This window comes from Alosa pseudoharengus, unplaced genomic scaffold (assembly GCF_046254945.1).
Source record: "Alosa pseudoharengus isolate Yale_2024_CS ecotype anadromous, Long Island Sound unplaced genomic scaffold, YU_APseudo_1.1 YU_APseudo_1.1_scf_10, whole genome shotgun sequence".
Taxonomy (NCBI): Eukaryota; Metazoa; Chordata; class Actinopteri; order Clupeiformes; family Clupeidae; genus Alosa; species Alosa pseudoharengus.
In genome coordinates, this window is record NW_027468565.1 from 22,676,793 (window position 1) to 22,695,805 (window position 19,013).

The following is a 19,013-nucleotide window of genomic DNA, read 5'->3' on the forward strand; positions in this document are numbered from 1 at the left end:
AAAGAGCTACAGAGGCTAGAATATAGTTTTTTCTTTCTGCCGGATTACAAGCATCTCCTGAACTGACCACATTTCAGCCCTCTAGGTCACTTGATATCCCTTAGAAACACAACTGAGCCCTAGCACCAGGTCTTGTGAAGCTGTGTGCAAAAGTTGATCAATATAGAATGAAAATATGAGTGCTTTAGACTATTATTTGCCAAGGTATGCCCATACGTTTTGTAAAATGCCTATGGATACTCCCCATAGGACTTTTTGTTATCCAAAATGCATACTGACAATCAAATGCTTACTGCACATGAACCCCTTTGTGTAGAAGCATAATCCTGGTCTCAAATGAAAGGTAACACTTTGAGGTTTCTTGTGGACTATTTAGATTGTATGTCAGGTGTTCTGATATAGACTGACTACACACAATATGGAATAATTACAAAAAGGTCTCTATTTTTGCATTTACTTTGTTGGTTCAATGAGTGTGTATAAGATAGACTATACATCTGTACAACTAATATTGGATAATACAACATGTAGATTCAATTTCTATGGATTCTTGTGAATATTTCAGTACCCAATATGATGCATCTACTTATTGTGCTGCAGCTACACTGCAGCCAGAAGTCAGGGTATCACCAAAAGCGGAGGAGGGGGAGGGGGGCATTTTGGATCAAATTTAATTGAGACATAAAAAAATTAATCTGAGAATGTAAAGCACTATACAGATTGTACATGAAAAAAAGTTGTCATTTTTGGATTCCCAAGAGTCAAAGCTTTGAAATGGTGTATAACATTACTATGCTACATAGCAATATGGTGCATACAATTGATTTAGAATGTTGGGGGGAGGGGGGTAACCCTCCCGCCTGCGGGACACTGAAAGTTATTTGGTTAAATAAATAGCTGTAGCTGCTGTGATGGGGGATTGGGGGTTGTGTCTGATAGATAGATAGATAGATAGATAGATAGATAGATACTTTATTGATCCCCATGGGAAATTCAAGGTCACAGTAGCATACAGACAACACACACACACATTCACTAACAGCAGAAAGTAATTAAAAGTATATAATATAAAAAACACAACTAAGCAATAAGGACAGTAGAATATAAATATATACTAAATATACTAAAATACAAATTATACTAAATAACACAATTCTAAAAAAAACAGTATCCACATAGTGGGTGATTAATCAAACAAGATGCCCTTGCAATGACTGAGGCAGGGGCTGAGCCTGTGATTCTCTGTGCATAAGGTAAGGTGTGTGTGTGTGTATATATATATATATATATATATATATATATATATATATATATATATATTAAGGAAGGTATAAGTGTATTAAGTGTATATATATATTAAGGAAGGTATAAGTGTGGTCACAGTTCGGCTGTGGCATGGAGGGAGGGGTTGTGCATATGTGCTAATATAGCACGCAAACAGTGAGGCAGAAGACGGTGGTAAAAAGTGGCTAGTGGACAGACAGTTCAAGACATGGAGGTGTGCGCCTGTGCTTGAGCTAACAGGTGCTGATACTCCAGCTGAGCTGCTGTACTTTACAGGAGTGATCGGAAGAGGGGCTCTGATTCAAAAGCTGTCCCCTTCACACTGTTCCCCGTTCACATGCTATTCTCATGGAAATATCAGGGGCAGGATAGGACAGATTAGTCAGTGTTGGATTTGTCCAGAGGCTCCTTTTGAGTGGGGTGGGGGAAGGTGTGTGTGGAGAGGTCGGAGTGATCGGATCACAATGCATCTTTGTGATTGTTTCCACTTGTATTTAGAGTGACCACTTGTGATCGGATCACCCAAGACTCATTTTAAAAACAAATCGGGGTCTTCGAGAGCTTGCATTGTGAAGCCATGTAATTTTGGCATGAATTCTGTAGGAAGTCGAAAGCAAGAGATGCAGATAACAGTGAAATTACTTCAGCATAACAAAAATGTAGCAAGAAATTATTTCCAAATGATGCAGAAATTACATGCCTGCTGTCTCCGTCCACAGATGTGGTTCTCAGGGTGAGCTCCGCCCGCTCATCACCCCCAAGATGGAACCTCGTGTGCGGGGTCAAGCTGTGAGACGGGGGTCCCCTCCGGATGGAGGCTACGGCTGGTTTATCGTCTTCTCCTGCTTCTTGGTATTCGGCCTGACGTTCGGCGTCATTAAGTCCTTCGGCGTCTTCTACGTGGAGATCCATCACTACTTTGCCACCACGGCGACGGGGAGCTCCTGGATCCCCTCCATCGCCGTAGCAACCATTCACATCGGAGGTGAGCCAAACGCTCACTCATTTGTCTCCCTTTCTTTCTCTCTCTGACACTCTTGAAGAGCAGGCCAGAGATCAATGGCCTGTGAATAGTATTGATGAGCTTAACTCCATCTCCCTATTGTAAATATCACTGTAATGTGATGGGTGCTCTCCTTAGTGAGCTTAGTCTGACACATTGCTAAATGGTGATGCCATTGCAGCTCCCTCTCACATACTATCAACAGTAGGCTGCTTACCATCTGGAGAAAAAAACTGTCCGGTGGTATGCCTAAATAAACCTCATTGTTGATGTTTAATGTCAGCCTCTCAGAGTTTCTGCTGTGTCAAGCAAGAGATGCATTGAATTTCAAACACACCAATCAAAAATCCATATTTGACCACCAGGGGGCCACCACTCATCGCATTCTAAAGAGCTTAGGCCTGCTCTGAAGAAGACACTAAACCATTTCCACTGCAGTATCACCACATCGCTCCTCTGCTTGACAGTGCTTTTCCCCCCTTGATCATTAAGTTAATAACATTCCAATGCTATGTTTTTATAGGGTGTCTGGCTGGCTGAAAATACTTAGAGTACATTAAAGGAATAAAACCCTCACAGTAAAGCCTGTCTCTCTTTAGTCATGCAGTTTGTCCTTCTTGTCTCATCTTCTATCTTTCTGCCCAAAACTTCTTTGGCAACTTTTTCTTTCCTTAGGCTGTCACTCCGTCTTACTGGATAATGATATCAGTGTACTTTGGTAAAGTGTGTGTGTGTGTGTGTGTGTGTGTGTGTGTGTGTGTGACCCCCTCAGCTCCTGTAGGGGCAGCGCTGAGTGAGCGCTTCAGCCACAGGTCAGTGGTGATTCTAGGGGGGCTACTCAGCAGCGTGGGAATGGTGGCTGGAGCCTACGCACAGAACCTTGTCCAGCTTTACATCACTGTGGGTTTCATCACAGGTGAGTGGGACACACACACACACACACACACACACACACACACACACACACACACAAATACACACACACACAACCAAGCAAAAGCGTGCACGCACGTACACACACACACACACACACACACAGAGAGAGAGAGACGTATGCATATAAATGAAATGAGTACTTATTATATACAGTTTGCACATTCACAGACATGCTGGTAAGATGGAAATTTGATGACAAACACACATAATTTAGGATATACAAAACAGTTTAATGTATACAAGAAATCCCAGATGTAAATACTGTGTAAACTCAATGAACTTGGAGGACACAGAGGTCTTTGCTGGATGTGGTTTTAGGGTGTAGGAAATCAATATCTGACAAATGCAGGCATACTATGAAGTAGTTGTTCTCACTGACCCGAAACAAAAGATGACTGTACTTTAAAGGAGAATTCTGGCGATTTATTTTTTATTTATACTACTCCCAAGTGTAGCACTGCAGCCGCCTTGTAGCTCTGTCCATTGGCTAGGATTCTCCTTTAAGTACAAACAACGTAGTCACCTACAGGCAGGCTCCAAATGAGCTGTCAGTAGTCCATGTATGAGACAAGAAACAAAAGCATATAAGAACATATAAGAACATCACCCAGCAGTGACCGACCGTGTGTCCCTCCCTCTGGCCCCCAGGTTTCGGCTACGCTCTGACCTGGACACCCACGGTCACCATGCTGGGCTGGTACTTTGATCAGCGGCGTCCAATGGCCAACGCGCTAGCCAGCACGGGCGAGTGCATCATCACCTTTGTCTTGACGCCGCTCTTCCAGCTGCTGGTGGACCACTACTCCTGGCGGGGAGCGATGCTGGTGCAGGGGGCCATCCAGCTCAACCTGTGTGTGTGCGGGGCCCTGCTCAGGCCTCTCAGGGCCCCTGCGAGGGCCCCGCAGCAGCAGAGGGATGGGGAGGGGGTGGAGGAGGAGGAGATGGAGGCTCCAGCCAGCACCACTATGAAGTTAAATATGGACTCTGACGTTAAGGCAGTGCCAATCCACACCGACCGCGATGCCGCCAAGTCTGGGACATCGTGTGTAGACTCGGACGTGCAGCGCTACGTGGACTACACCCTGGTCACCAACGTCCACTTCATGGTGTACTCTCTGTTCGGCGTGTTCGCGGCTCTGGGCTTCTTCGCGCCGGCACTCTTCCTGGTGCCGTACGCACGCACCCAGGGCCTGGACGAGTACGAGGCGGCGATGCTGGTGTCGCTGTCGGCAGTGCTGGACCTGATCGGACGCGTCGTCTTCGGCTGGGTGGCCAACCTGAGGCTGGCGAAGACCACCGTGCGCCAGCTGACCGCCTCTGTCCTGGCACTGGGCACCGTGCTGCTGCTGTGCCCACTGGCCACCACCTTCGGGCAGCTGGTTGCCTTTTGCATGGCGTATGGCCTGGCGTACGGCGCCACTGTCTCCACGCACATCACCGTGCTGGCCGAGATGGTGGGGGCGGAGAGGCTGGGCAGTGCCATCGGGTTCTTCATGCTCATCCGCAGCAGCGGGGGTCTGCTCGGACCTCCCATCGCAGGTAAGGCTGAATCACACATACTTACAGTACCCCGCATGCTTAACACCGTTAGCACACACTAACATTACCCTACAATACTTACAGTACCCCACAATTGAGTGATGCTATGGACATCATATGAAATACATTGATCATATTAAGGAAATGATAGGTGCAGCGCCAGTAAGTATGCCAGACCTTAAGTGAATAAGTACCAATGAAAACATGAAGGTTTAGGTTACGGTTAGGGTCAGTGTGACCTGTAACAGTAGGAATGTTACATTATATAAAATGGTATAGGTAGAACATACACAATGGTATGTAATAGAAAGTGAAAGAGTCATGATACAGACATTTACATGGCTGGTTCTATTTCAATAAAGGGCTCTGTTAAACACTAGACAGGAGCAGTCAAGTAGTTCTAGCCAAATAGCCTCTCTCTCTCTCTCTCTCTCTCTCTCTCTCTCTCTCTCTCTCTCTCTCTCCCTCTGTCTCCTCCTTAACTCCCAGTCTATCTAGTTTTCTTTCTCTCTCTCTTCTTCTGCTCTTGACCTTTGCCACAGTACTATATTCCCCCCTTTTAAGTGAGTGACTACCGACAAAAGCTGGTGTCCATTTTCAGCCGTCATGGTCCTCCAGCATGTTTTGTGTCTCTGGCTCTCCAACGTCACAAAATACAATATTTGTCTTCCTCCAGAACAGACGGCAGGGCAAGGGAATACATCATTGTTCTTTGCCACTGTGTTAATTTCATGGATTATTGGTCAGCGGATAAATGGCTTCTTTCTTCTGGCAGCCATATTTTGACCCCCCCCCCCCCACACACACACACACACACACACCCACACACATACATAGTCCACACACAAGTACACTCTCTCTCTCTCTCTCTCTCTCTCTCTCTCTCTCTCTCTCTCTCTCTCTCTCTCTCTCTCTCTCTCTCTCTCGTCTAAATGTAAAGCATGGTTGTGTGTGTGTGTCTCACATGCGTCGGACTGAGAGCTGAGAGGCTATAAGGCACCGTGCGGCAGCCATCACAGGTGGCCTGCTGTCAATCCATCACCTCCTACCTAGCAGATGCTCCAAATGAGACAACACAGACCACATGATGGATGACTATACACAAAAACAGCACACAAACACGCGCACAGACACACAGACACCTACACACACAGACTTACTCACACTCACAGACACACACTCACAAATACACACAACATACACTCACACAACATAATGCACACACACAGCCAACGCTTGTTTTCCATGCATACACACCACCGCCATATAGGTAGACATGCATGTGTTAATGCGCACATTTTTCTTCAAACTCTTTCTTACACACACACACACACACACACACACACACTGTTCTGCATGCATGCACACAAACACACACACACACGCACACACAGAAACATACACACTCACACACCAGCACACATGAATGCACTCGCCCATACAGACACAGACAGAGACAAATGTAGAATAAGCTTTGATCAGTAGCTCCACCACCACACCACATCACAGATAGGACGCCTCCACCATGGTTGGGTTGTTTGCAGCAGGGTGGCGTCATGACTCTCCCCTCAGTCTAAACACTGGCCTTGGGGAGCTGGCCCAAGGAAGCCTGGCTGTGATGCAGGGAATGCGGTCTACCCAGGACAGCCAAAAAGCCTCCCACCCAAGAGCAGCAAGTCAGCTGGAAAAAGCTCCTTAATCAACGCCTAGCCACCCAATCTGAAGGGAGAGTGTGTGTGTGTGTGTGCAGATAATTTTTGAAAATTATAGTGTGTGTAGATTAACTTTAGCCTCATTACATCTGAATGTTGCACTGAAAAAGAAGTGAAACAGTGAGGAAGACAGACAGAGAGTGATGGTGGAGGGGGAAAGTAAAGAAACAGTAAACAAACAGTAAACAAAAATGTTTTACAACTAAGAGCGTTTTAGAGTATAATAATAAGAAAGCTGTACAGAGGAGAAATGAAGAAGGAATGAAAAAGAATTAGAATTAAAAAGAGAACTAAATAAAGACTAGGAAAGAAAGGGGACTAAATAGAGAGTTTGGCCATGCATGTGCACATGGCCTGATTCTCATCTGAGGAACGTTCTTCTAACTGTACCGTGGCAGCCTGTTGAAGAACCGTCAGAGTGACATGACCTTGACATAAACATGCCATAGCAAATGTCTGATGGTGCTATTAGTCTTCACTATAATTGATATCCAGTGACATGCTAATGACATGCTAACATGCTCACCAGCTGTTATGACGGCTCTCATAATGTTGGCTGCCATATAGCGGAAATAGTGGTCTTTAGCTGTCATCCCAGCCAGTGCACTACTATAGCCTGGCTAACGTCTGACCTCATCTCATTGAGATGGGGTCTGGGAACTAGACATTCATTTTCTCGTATTTGAAACGTGGTTACGAATGCCCAGAGCTGTTTATTGGGCGCTACGAATGTCTATCAAATGCGTCTGTACATAGCTCATAACGGCTTCGGTGTGTCGTCATCGTCTTGCTGCCCTCCCTCCGTTCTGTGATTGGTTCCTTCGTTGAGGTGAAAACGAAGTCCATAGAATCCAGGCTGCCTAGCACGTGAATAAAATTGCGCGCCTAAGGCAGCATGGGAAAATACTATATAAATAGAAATACTATGGTATTTCTTTAGAATCAAAGCAGCCGGAGGAGGCTGTTTCGGTCTAACTAGCCATCTAATGACACAAAGGCATGTAAAAGCCTTTTTTTTTTGGCTATTTAGTTGAAAACCATTCTCACGTGTGTGTGTGTGTAGTGCTCATGCAGATACACACAGGACCACACCGTGCATCTGTCCAGACTGGGGGTGTATGAGAATGATGACAGTGGTGTTTACTTTCACACGATCATATCATCAAAATGAATTTAAAAGATCATACCAATAGGCCTACTGCCTATTAATTAAAAAATGGCTGCATATTGTTGCTTCAAATGGAGGCTGCCTACAGCAGATAAGCTGTATCTGTCTTGAGTATCACACTAATCCACCTGGCCTGCATGTAGCCCCCCGGTCTTTAGTCAGGGGAGAAGAATACTCGCTTTTTGCATTTTAAACCCCAGACATCAGAGACCAGCTGTTTCAACCCAGTCTGTTTATGTTATGACTAGACAGAGAGAGAGGAGTGAAAGAGAGAAGGAGGTCACCCAGAATAAGAGACTGGCAGAGGGAGAGAGAGCAAGACTCTGTGACCTAGTGACTTTTTCAGATGAAACACTATTCTAATCTTTTGCTCTCTTGTGAACAAACATCAGTCAGAGACGGAGGAAAACATCCAAACCACCAGGGAGCACTAAAAAGGGCACTGCACAAAGAGGGGGGGGGGTTGCTGCAGTGGCATCAACCCCTGTGCAGGCTATCTCTTTTGAGCTGAGATTCAGCCTTGGGAGGAACAAAGCGTGGCCGTGGTAGTGTAGTGTTTAAGGAGCTAGGCTAGCATGCGGTAGCCAGAAAAGTTGTAGGTTCAATTCCCAGCGTCCACCGTTGTGCATTTGAGCAAGGCGCTTAATCCCAAATTGCTCTGAGGACAATAGCCCTTGTAATATAATTGACATACGTAAGGCATATAAGACGTCAGACATAAGGATGAATAAATGGAAATGTAAAGTGGCAGGGGGGCTCATTCATTCGTTCACTCACTCACTCACTCATTCATTCATCCACCACTCATTCATTCACTCTTTCATTCATCCACCACTCATTCATTCATTCACTTATTCGTTCATTCGTTCACTCACTCACTCACTCATTCATTCATCCACCACTCATTCATTCATTCACTTATTCGTTCATTCGTTCACTCACTCACTCACTCATTCATTCATCCACCACTCATTCATTCATCCACCACTCAATCATTCATTCACTTATTCGTTCATTCACTCACTCACTCACTCATTCACTATCTAGCTAATTGCTGGTACTTTTTCTTGCCCTTTTTGTTTCTCAGGGTTCTTCATTGACAAGATGAGTGACTACGGCACTGGCTTCCTCATGGCAGGTGTGGCCCTTATAGTCTCTGCCCTCTTCCTGCTTCTGCTGGACCAGATGAGCAGGAGGGGGCGGGGCCTGAACAGGAAAGGTGACCGCATGCACCCAGAGAGCAAGAAAGAAGGGGAGGAGCTGAATAAATGGACGAACGTTTGTCAGAAAGATGGGAGGGGCTTGGAACAAGATGTCTAGGTGGGAGAGCAACAAAACGAAACGCTGAGGATGAAATGTTTTTACCAGACTCTTAAAGCAACACCAAAGAGTTTTTTGTACCTTAAAATAATGTTTCCAAAATCGTTTCAGTGGTTCATCAACTCGTAACAGTGTGAACGGCACTTTCTGCATTCGCTTCGCGGCCCTCTATCGGCTATTACCGCACTATGTAAGTTTGCTGCATCGGGTAGCGGATCTGTAGTTCGATGGAATGAGACATGAGAAACTACAAATTTGACTTGCATCTGATGTCGCAATACATCGTACTTTCATAAAATCATGCAACAGAGCGTGCGACAGATGAAAAGTTCTTTGGTGTTGCTTTAACCATGAGTGAAGATGAGGATGAAATGAAGTGGCCAAAACAGCCGTTGAGTACTTGCCAGATCTTGCCAGCGCTGAACTAATGAAGCAGAGATATGATGCCTTAAGAAATGATTCATCAGCGTTGTCTTAATCCATGTTGTCTGTGACGGCACCTTAAAGAAAGTGCCTGGAAAGATCATTCTCAGGGCATGACACACCAAACCCATGAGGTGCAAGTGCAAGACACAAAGAACTGTAAGCCAAAACGAAAACATATTTTTTCCCAATTTTTCAAATTCTCAGGATACTGTTGAGAGCATAAAGTTATCTATGCACTGAATGCTGCTACCAAAATCACACGCACACACACACACACTAACTTGCACTGATGATGCACTACATTACAGTTATCCAGTAACTCACGACAATCAGCCTCACACTCAATCTGCTGCATTTTTTCATCTGTGATGTAGTGTTACCTCAGAACAATTTGATTTCTCAGGTTTTTTTATATCAAAATCTAATCCTGGAGTTGTGAAAATCCCCCCTATACACAACTGCACAATGTTCAATCCATATGACACTGTGATGCCACCGCAACGCTGCAAAAGACAGTTTAAGAGGTAACCTTGAATGCAGTCGGTCAGTTTTGTGTAAGCAAATGGCGCCCTCTAAAGGTTTGCCTAATCTCCTGTGGAATATTTGAGGTAAATCCAGTTAAGAACCTGAATCTTTTTTGCTCAAAGGGTTCTTCATGTTTACTCAGAGAGTGACATGTGGACACTGTTTTTAATGTCACTGCTGTTTTTCTTGCCTTAAATAGCTTTCCTTTTAACGTTTTTTAAATGTTTTATGTGAACCAAATCAGCTCCTTGGGGTAATTTGGAATGTACTGCTCTGTTCGTTTACTGCAGTAATTTATTATTAAGTTAATAATTAACATCATTTGAAAATAAAAATGACAATCCCTGAGACCGAAGTCAAGAATATTATTGATATATGTTGATGAGTCTGAGCTTCACATAGTAAATGTATTACTTTGAGAAGTTACAACGTCACTGTTAGATCCATGGAGACAAAATGTTTCAACCCAAACAAACTGTGTTTTGGTGCAAAACTTTTCCAGTCAGAATGAAGTAAGGGCCGCTCAAAGCACACCATGGAGAGAGACCAAAGGAGAAATCTAGGAAAAATATTTTTCTCAGTGTGGGAAAAACATCAGAGGGATAATTCACAAAGGCAGAATTTAGAAGTCCAAGATAAGTGATAAAGCGAGGCTTGACCTAGTATTGTCTGGTCATCCTAGCACAACACGTTTCACTAATGTCAATCCATAATGACAAGGAGTGACTAGGGCAAGCCAGGTGTAAGTAATTCAGGATATGTGCACGTTCCCGGTTTTTCTCCAAAGAACCCACGGTTGGAAATAAAAAGATGCAGAAATGTTTTTTTGAATGGGGAAACACAGTTGTTTCTGTATAACAGCGAGAGTAGGCGTGGTGGACCAATTGCAAACTGACATGCACCCACGTTTGAGTGCTTCATGTAGGCATGGAACGTCATTAAGAAAAGAGCTTTCCACTGTAAAGATAGACATAGTATGACTAAATGACTTTATCTTTATAAACGAATTCATTGACAACACAGAGAACAATTTCTCTCCGTTTCCAATCAACTACTACCTTAGACTGTTCATCAAACCAACAGAAGAAGCAAACGACTATTATGTTAATAATTATAAGGCTATCACAATTAAAACTAGAAAAGCATTTCCTGAAGGAAATACAGTGCATGAAAATGCAAAAATATGATGAGTTCATATGGTTAAATTATTTGCTTGGTAGATAAGGTTTACTGTAGTTGGAATGACTGAACAGTTAAATAGGTTGATAATTGAAATGGTTAAATTATTTAGGCAGATAGTTGACGATAACTAACAGTTGGAATGGCTCCAATGTTTGCTAGTAGTTATGCTAACTATGTTAAAGATAATAATGGTAACCAAGTAACTATGCTAACTAGCATGCTAACAATATTAAAATGTTAACTATGCTAACCATATGACTTAGCTAACCTAGCTAATAATTTTTATTAGTTATGATAACTATGCTAATTAACATGCTAACATGCTAATTATGTTAACCATGTGACTTAGCTAACTTCGCTTATCATTTTTAACAGTAATGCTAACTAGCATGCTAACATGCTAACCATGTGACTTAGCTAACTTAGCTAATCATTTTTAGCAGTTTTGCAAAAAATGCTAACTAGCATGCTAACATGTTAGCATGCTAACTATGCTAACCATGTGACTTAGCTAACTTAGCTAATCATTTTTAGCAGTTTTGCAAAAAATGCTAACTAGCATGCTAACATGTTAGCATGCTAACTATGCTAACCATGTGACTTAGCTAACTTAGCTAATCGTTTTTAACAGTTTTGCTAAAAATGCTAACTAGCATGCTAACTAGCATGCTAACATGCTAGCATGCTAACTATGCTAACCAAGTTACTTAGCTATCTTAGCTAACTAGCTACAGTGGGTAGGAGTAGTCATAGTTGATGACAAGTAACAGTTACAATGGCTGAACAGATAAAAGTTCAGTAGTTTAAAGGGTTAAATTGTTTAACAGTGAAATATTGTAGTGAGGACTTTTATTTTGAAACAGTTTTTGGCAGAGGAAGCAGTTGAACAGGATGTGTAGTCTTAATAGGGCCAGTTTGTATGCTTAAAGCCTGAGACTGGCAGTTGATGCAGCTGGCCCGAACACCTGCCATAGGATTCTAATTGCTTAACGGCTCTATTGTGATGTCATCAGCCCATGTTAAGTCTATGGGGAAATTTTGAACAGTTTTTAATTAATAGTTTAAAAAGTATAAAAGTTACAAAGATGAAAAATACAAAGCACCCATGTCCTAAGTAAGACCTACGTAACATAGTTTGAATGAAGTTTCTACGTTAAGCGGTTGAAGCTGCATTAATTGCGTTAGAAGAAGAAGAATAAGAAGCCTAGGAAGAACAGTACAGTGCATTTTCATGCACTGTAATGATAACCCTGTGGTAATGGGCAGACAATCTGTGGTGTTTTGTGAGCAAATACATTTAGCAAATAGTATACAAATGGAATAAAACTTTTAAAAAAATCACATGGAGGTCTGATTTGAATGAACCAATAAGACAACATATTTAACATTAGAATTAACTAAGCCTAGCTGTGCACAGAATAAATCCCCATGGTAACTTATGTGCCATCTCTTTTGTGAAACCAAGTCAAGGCTAAATTAATTCAGGATAACCAAAAATCCAAGCTTAATCCTTATCTAGGTTTTGTAAAATACCCCTCAGGCTTCAGAACGGTAGCCATAGAAATTGCATAGCATTGTCATTATGTATACATGATGTTATACACACACACACTAACACACTTTCTCATTCAAATACTACATTGAAAATATTTAAACTATCTGTTTTGATATGATCTCAATGGGAGACGGAGCAAGTTTCCTGTGTGTATGCTGACTTCTTTAAATGTTACGCCACAGACTTGTATACTCACACACACATCCCACAAGATAAGCAAGCTTGAAATAGGAAACTAACCAGAGAGAGCTATGATAGAAAGTGCACTGCATCGTGAGCACAAACAAGCATAAATAAATTTGTACCCCTCATAAATTTACATAAACATACAAACCGCCGAGCAACGGCCAAAGAAAGCAGTGATATAAACATGAGCCCTGGAGTGTCTGTCTCCTCTCTCTCTCTCTCTCTCTCTCTCTCTCTCTCTCTCTCTCTCTCTCTCTCTCTCTCTCTCATACCCACACACACATGCACACACAGTGGAGCTGGGAGGGCAAAGCCCACCTATTATCTGACGAAAAGAAGAAAGGCAGATCAAACAATCAAATGACCCTGCATTTCTGCCCCACAGAGCGACCCGCATCCTGCTCAAAAAGAAACTGCTTTCTCTCCAAAGCGTTCCACTTATTCTTTTATTTAGCCCGTTATGCTAGTCTGCATCTACTACTCATCAAAGAGCAGCTCAACATGGCACCAAAATGAACATTCACCATGCCAATCACTTGCGGCTATCATATTCATAGTTTGGGTACCCTGCATCTTCTCCATCCTCACTATAATGGAAACAGCACAGATGTTGCCACTGAATGTATACAGTATAAGTGATGAGTCGTATTAAGCAACATTTACCATTCTCTGTGAAACAGAAATACATTGTAGCTGGGTGTATATTCGATTATACAGTAAGGGAGATATTGTTTTTCTCTAACTGTAAGTGTTGGACCGCAGTGAAGGCAAAAAAGCTGTCAGTGTGTTTACTCAAGGGGTATAGAAAAGAAAGAAGGTGTATGATTCGTACTCCGTTCGTACTCCATTCTTACTCCAACATACACACACAGCTAATGAAGATCTCTTGGGTGCATGTGTGCAAACTATATCCAGTTCTCACCCTGCTGTGTGAACAGAGAGCAGCAAATATAAACAGCACACAGCGTGCACAGCAGCACACCGTGAGACAGCTGCAAGTATGGAGCTCACGTGGGACAGTGCCAGACATCTCCTCACAGCCGCGGGCCATATGAGCTAGGAACAGCTTTGAAGTTTCCCTGATCAGAAACAATCAAGCCCAGACTAACAGGACCCCCCCCCCCCCTCCCCCTGCTCTGTTTCAGTCCCCTTCTACTCCAGCACCTACACCAGCATAACTATGACCTTTGACCTTCCTGTCAGAGCTATGTGCACACATGGCCGCTATGGCAACCGGGAGCTGAAATATTTTTTGCTGGCTGTTTGACCTGCGTGTGAGAGAGGTCATGCTGAGGAATTCCACACAGCTACCTGAGCTCAAAGAGCTGACATGGAAGGAGGGAGAGAGACAACAGGGGATGGGGGAGAGGGGAGAGAGAGAAAGAGGAAGCGAGGAAAGAGAGAAATGGAGCTGGAGGGGGAAAAGAGAGAAGAGGAAAGAGAAAAGAGAAGAAAGGAGGGAGGGAGAAGGGGGAAAAAGAGAAGGAGTGTGGGAACTACAGAGAGAGGTAGGACACAGAGTGCAGTAACAAGGGGAAAGTGAGGGAGAGAGCTGTTCAGTAACAGGGTGTTACGACCCTGTGGGTCTTGTATATTATGTGTGTTTGTTACTTCTGTTGTGTGCTTCCAGGAAGATTGGCTGCAGCTGAGGGGTGGTGTGAAACCTTATGACGTCAGGGTAGCCCGGCCCTTTAAAATGGGGCTGACGTCATTGAGCTCTGTCTCTTGCTAGCTGTGGGGATCGTTCGTTGCCACCATCGCTGCCGCACATCGCTGCCACTAGGGCCAGCCTCGGGCCTTGCCCGTGCAACTTGCCGTCATCTCTTTCACTCCTTGGGGTGAGAGACCAGGAGTGAGCGCCTGGCCGCCGAGGCCGTGGTTTTCTTAGTTTAGACATTTTTCCATACTGTTTTTTTTTTGTATAAATACACCATTTTATTAAGTTTTGTATCTGCCCGTTTTTGTTATATCCCACAAGCCCTAGACCGGGATGTAACAAATGGGGGCTCATCCGGTTCTTTTTGTTCCTAGTTTAGCAAATTGGGGCCTAAATTTTCCCCCTTCAGTATATTGGGGAGCAGCCAATTTGTATCGCTTTAGTTGTGCCGTCGTTTTGTAGTTTTTTTTTTAGGAAGCGCGCTTGCGACCAAGAGGCTCTGGTGAGTTAGTGTTTTGATTATTTTTTTGATTTGGTGGTGGTTTTGTGAAGCAACCCCGGGGGGAGGTTCATTGCGAACCTCCAATTGGTACGCTTTGAAGATATGTTAGGTTTATTTTTAGTTTATGGGTATTAGGGTCCAGAGCTTCGCCCAGTCTGGGTTATTGGTTATAGCGTTGCTTCATTAAATAATTGAGCACATTTTAGATGGGCAGACTAACATTAGATTTTTGTTTTTGTCATTTTTTCGTTTTTTCGCTTGTGTGCGTCTGGTGGCAGCTTCGTAGCCAAGTGCCTTTGTTTTTTGTTCGTGGCAGTGAGTGGCAAATGTTTTGAATTCTTTTTTTTCGTGGCTTCTGATACTTTTTCCGAGCTGTTGGTCCGAGCATTCATTTTTGGGTTGGAGGGGTTAGGCCTAGAAGTTAGATACTCCGTTTTTGATTGTGGACGACTGAAATTGCTGGTCGTGATTTTGGTAAATTTTGACTACCTCAGACTAGTTCACTTTAGTTTAATTCGTGGCAGTTAAAATTTTGTTTTTTCAATCGTTTTATTCGGTGTTAGTGACAATGTCTGTGATGGAAGAATTTATTAAGTCCTTCCGAGGAACTTCTGTCTGGTTGCACTAAAGACCAGTTAGAGAAAATTGCAGAGCATTTCTCCATTATTATTACGTCTGAGGACAAGAAGCGTAAAGAGCTGTTGTATAAAGTTGTGAGTTTAGGTCTAGTAGCTAAAAATATTCTGCCTACTAGTGAAGGCCCTGTTTCTCCTGTTTTATCATCAGCGAGCAATGTTTCTGATCGGGAGCTTAAAATTAGAGAGTACTCGTTCGAGGAGCGCAAATTACAGTTGGAAGCGGCATGAATACGTGCTGACAGAGAAAATCGAGCAATTAGAGAGAAATAATTGCACAAAGAAATTGAAATGAAGAAAGTAGAGGTTGAGCTTGATTTGAAGAGGTTAGAGCACGAAGCAGCTGAGAATGAGCGTCAGCGCGAACACGAACGCGATGAGCGTAACTTTCTTCTAAAAAAGCTTGAGATAGAATTGGAGGATAAGAGACTTACCATCGCTCAGCCAGTTCCTCCAGTTCCCTCTCGAGATTTAAGTCGCTCTCCTGTTCACTCCCCTGTTCACTCTCCTGTTCGTCCTTCTGCTTTAGGCCTAGGCCTACTGTCGGCTCCGATGGGCGAGATTGACACCGCGCCTTTACTCTCGGCTCCCCTGAATACTTCAGATGCGTCTGATGTACATGCTCCTGCGCCTGCTCCTTTAAGACATCCCGATAATGTCCTAACATTTGCTCCTGGTCTTCCTTTGCCATTGCCCCCAGCTCAACCTTTCGATGTGAGTCGCAACACTCGAATGATTCCGCCTTTTAAGTGGAGAAATATTTCACGAATTTTGAAAGGGTTGCTATTACATTGAAATGGCCGGCTGAAGTCTGGACGTTGTTATTGCAAACGGTCTTGACTGGCAAGGCACAGTCTGTATATTCTGCCCTTACAGTGCAACAAAGTTCGAATTATGATACTGTGAAAGCTGCAATTTTAAATGCGTATTAGTCCCTGAAGCCTATCGTCAGAGATTTCGTGGCCTTCGCAAGTCCGACAGGCTCACGTTTGTGGAATTTGCGCGAGAGAAAGAGAATGCATTTGATAGGTGGTGCACTTCACAACGTGCCCACACCAGAGAGCATCTTCGTCAATTAATGTTGCTAGAAGAATTTAAAAGCTGCATTCCAGACTCAGTAGCGATGTATATAAATTACCAAAAGGTAACAACATTGCCACAAGCTGCTGTCTGTGCAGACGAATTTGTTCTCACGCACAAAAGTTCGTTTCAGTTCTCGTCTCCTCCTCGTCGTTCTTCAGCTCGGCCTTCCAGTCCGAAGCAGAGCTGGAGAAATTCCGAATTTAGTAAGCCATCTTTGGAAGGGGAATCTCGTGTATGGCAAGCCGATTGAGCATTTATTCTGATATCTTGATATCAGGCATAATTGTCATGTACATGTAAGCCATTTTTGTCAACTAGTTAACTAGTGAGCCATGTTTGTGTGAACTAGTTAACTAGTGAGGGCCAAAATATGCACACTAGTTAACTAGTGGGAGCCAAAAGGCTCACTAGTTAACTAGTGAACACATTTTAGCTTCACTAGTTAACTAGTGAAAGCCAGAAATGTCTACTAGTTAACTAGTAAAGGCTAAAATGCATACCAGTCAGCTAGTTGAAGGCTTTTGGGTCTCACTAGTTAACTAGTGACAGCCAAACATGTGCACATGTTTACTAGTGAAGGCAAAACACCTCACTAGTTTACTAGTTGCAGTAGGTCAATGTCACTAGTTAACTAGTGAACCATAAATGGCTTACTAGCTAGCTAGGTGATGGCAGCAGGCTCACTAGTTAACTAGTTGATGCATCATTTGTCCAAACTAGTTAACTAGTGAGGTCATAAATGTATACTAGTAAACTAGTTAAAGACAAAATTCACACTAGTCAACTAGTGGCGCAGAATTCAAATTAGGAGACGGAGAATTCTGGAAATTGAGGCTTTCTATTGGCTCCCTATGTCCAAATAGAACATGACAACCAATCACAGTGCAGAATTTCACGAAAACCCACACAACATTTGCATGTGGCACACAAGTTAACATGCTGGCCAAAGGAACTCTAGCTAGTAAACTAGTGGCTTCAGTGTGACACTTACATGTAAACTAGTGAAGGCAGAACTGCTCACTAGTTAACTAGTGAAGACACAAATGCCCACTAGTTAACTAGTGAGGTCTAAAAAGTGTCACTAGTTTACTAGTGTGCTCCAAAACACCCACTAGTGAACTAGTCATGGCAATTTCCATTCGACTAGTTAACTAGTGAGGTGCAAAAAGTGTCACTAGTTTACTAGTGTGCCCCAAAATACCCACTAGTTAACTAGTGAAGGCCATTGTAGGTTGATTTTTGGTGGTGGGGGTGTTACGACCCTGTGGGTCTTGTGTATTATGTGTGTTTGTTACTTCTGTTGTGTGCTTGCAGGCAGATTGGCTGCAGCTGAGGGGTGGTGTGAAACCCTATGACGTCAGTGTAGCCCGGCCCTTTAAAAGGGGGCTGACGTCATTGAGCTCGGTCTCTTGCTAGCTGTGGGGATCGTTCGTTGCCACCATCGCTGCCGCACATCGCTGCCACTAGGGCCAGCCTCGGGCCTTGCCCGTGCAACTCGCCGTCATCTTTCTCACTCCTTGGGGTGAGAGACCAGGAGTGAGCGCCTGGTAGCCGAGGCCTACTTTGTAGGCCGTGTTTTTCTTAGTTTAGACATTTTTCCATACTGTTTTTTTTTGTGTCTGCCCGTTTTTGTTATATCCCACAAGCCCTAGACCGGGATGTAACAGGGGGTAAGAGTGGGAGAGAGAGCTTTTCAGTAACAGGGGGAAAGATTGGGAGAGAGAGCTCTTCAGTAACAGGGGGAAAGAGTTGGAGAGAGAGCTCTTCAGCAGCAGGGGGAAAAAGTGGAAGAGCTCTTCAGTAACTGGGGGAAAGAGTGGGAGAGAGAGCTCTTCAGTAACAGGGGGAAAGAGTTGGAGAGCTCTTCAGTAACAGGGGGAAAAAGTGGGAGAGCTGTTCAGTAACAGGGGGAAAGAGTGGGAGAGAGAGCTGTTCAGTAACGAGGGGGAAAAGTGGGAGAGAGAGCTCTTCAGTAACGGGGAAAGAGTGGGAGAGAGAGCTCTTCAGTAATGAGGGGGAAAAGTGGGAGAGAGAGCTCTTCAGTAACGGGGGGAAAGAGTGAGACAGAGAGCTATTCAGTAACAGGGGGAAAGAGTGAGGGAGAGAGAGCTCTTCAGTTACAGGGAGAAAGAGTTGGAGAGCTCTTCAATAACAAGGGGAAAAAGTGGAAGAGCTGTTCAGTAACAGGGGGAAAGAGTTGGAGAGCTCTTCAGTAACGAGGGGAAAAAGTGGGAGAGAGAGCTCTTCAGTAACAGAGGGAAAGAGTGGGAGAGAGAGCCCTTCAGTAATGGGGGGAAAGA

General features: G+C 43.8%; 1 protein-coding gene across 1 annotated transcript; it reads left to right on the plus strand.

The window, feature by feature from the left end:
- The first annotated feature begins 2,046 nt into the window (after nucleotides 1-2,046).
- On the plus strand, nucleotides 2,047-18,129 carry LOC143138195 (monocarboxylate transporter 13). Its single transcript, XM_076298699.1, has 7 exons — nucleotides 2,047-2,269; nucleotides 3,060-3,203; nucleotides 3,872-4,164; nucleotides 4,240-4,762; nucleotides 8,730-8,920; nucleotides 14,467-14,514; nucleotides 18,028-18,129. Exons 1-7 carry the CDS (start codon nucleotides 2,047-2,049, stop codon nucleotides 18,127-18,129), a joined length of 1,524 nt encoding a protein of 507 aa, XP_076154814.1.
- Nucleotides 18,130-19,013: the final 884 nt, after the last annotated feature.

Coding starts and splice junctions, on each gene's coding strand:
- LOC143138195 (XM_076298699.1), top strand. CDS start 2,047: ATGGAACCTCGTGTGCGGGGTCAAGCTGTGAGACGGGGGTCCCCTCCG. Junction 2,270..3,059: donor AGCAACCATTCACATCGGAG/GTGAGCCAAACG, acceptor TGACCCCCTCAG/CTCCTGTAGGGGCAGCGCTG. Junction 8,921..14,466: donor AGCTGAATAAATGGACGAAC/GTTTGTCAGAAA, acceptor GTGTGCTTCCAG/GAAGATTGGCTGCAGCTGAG.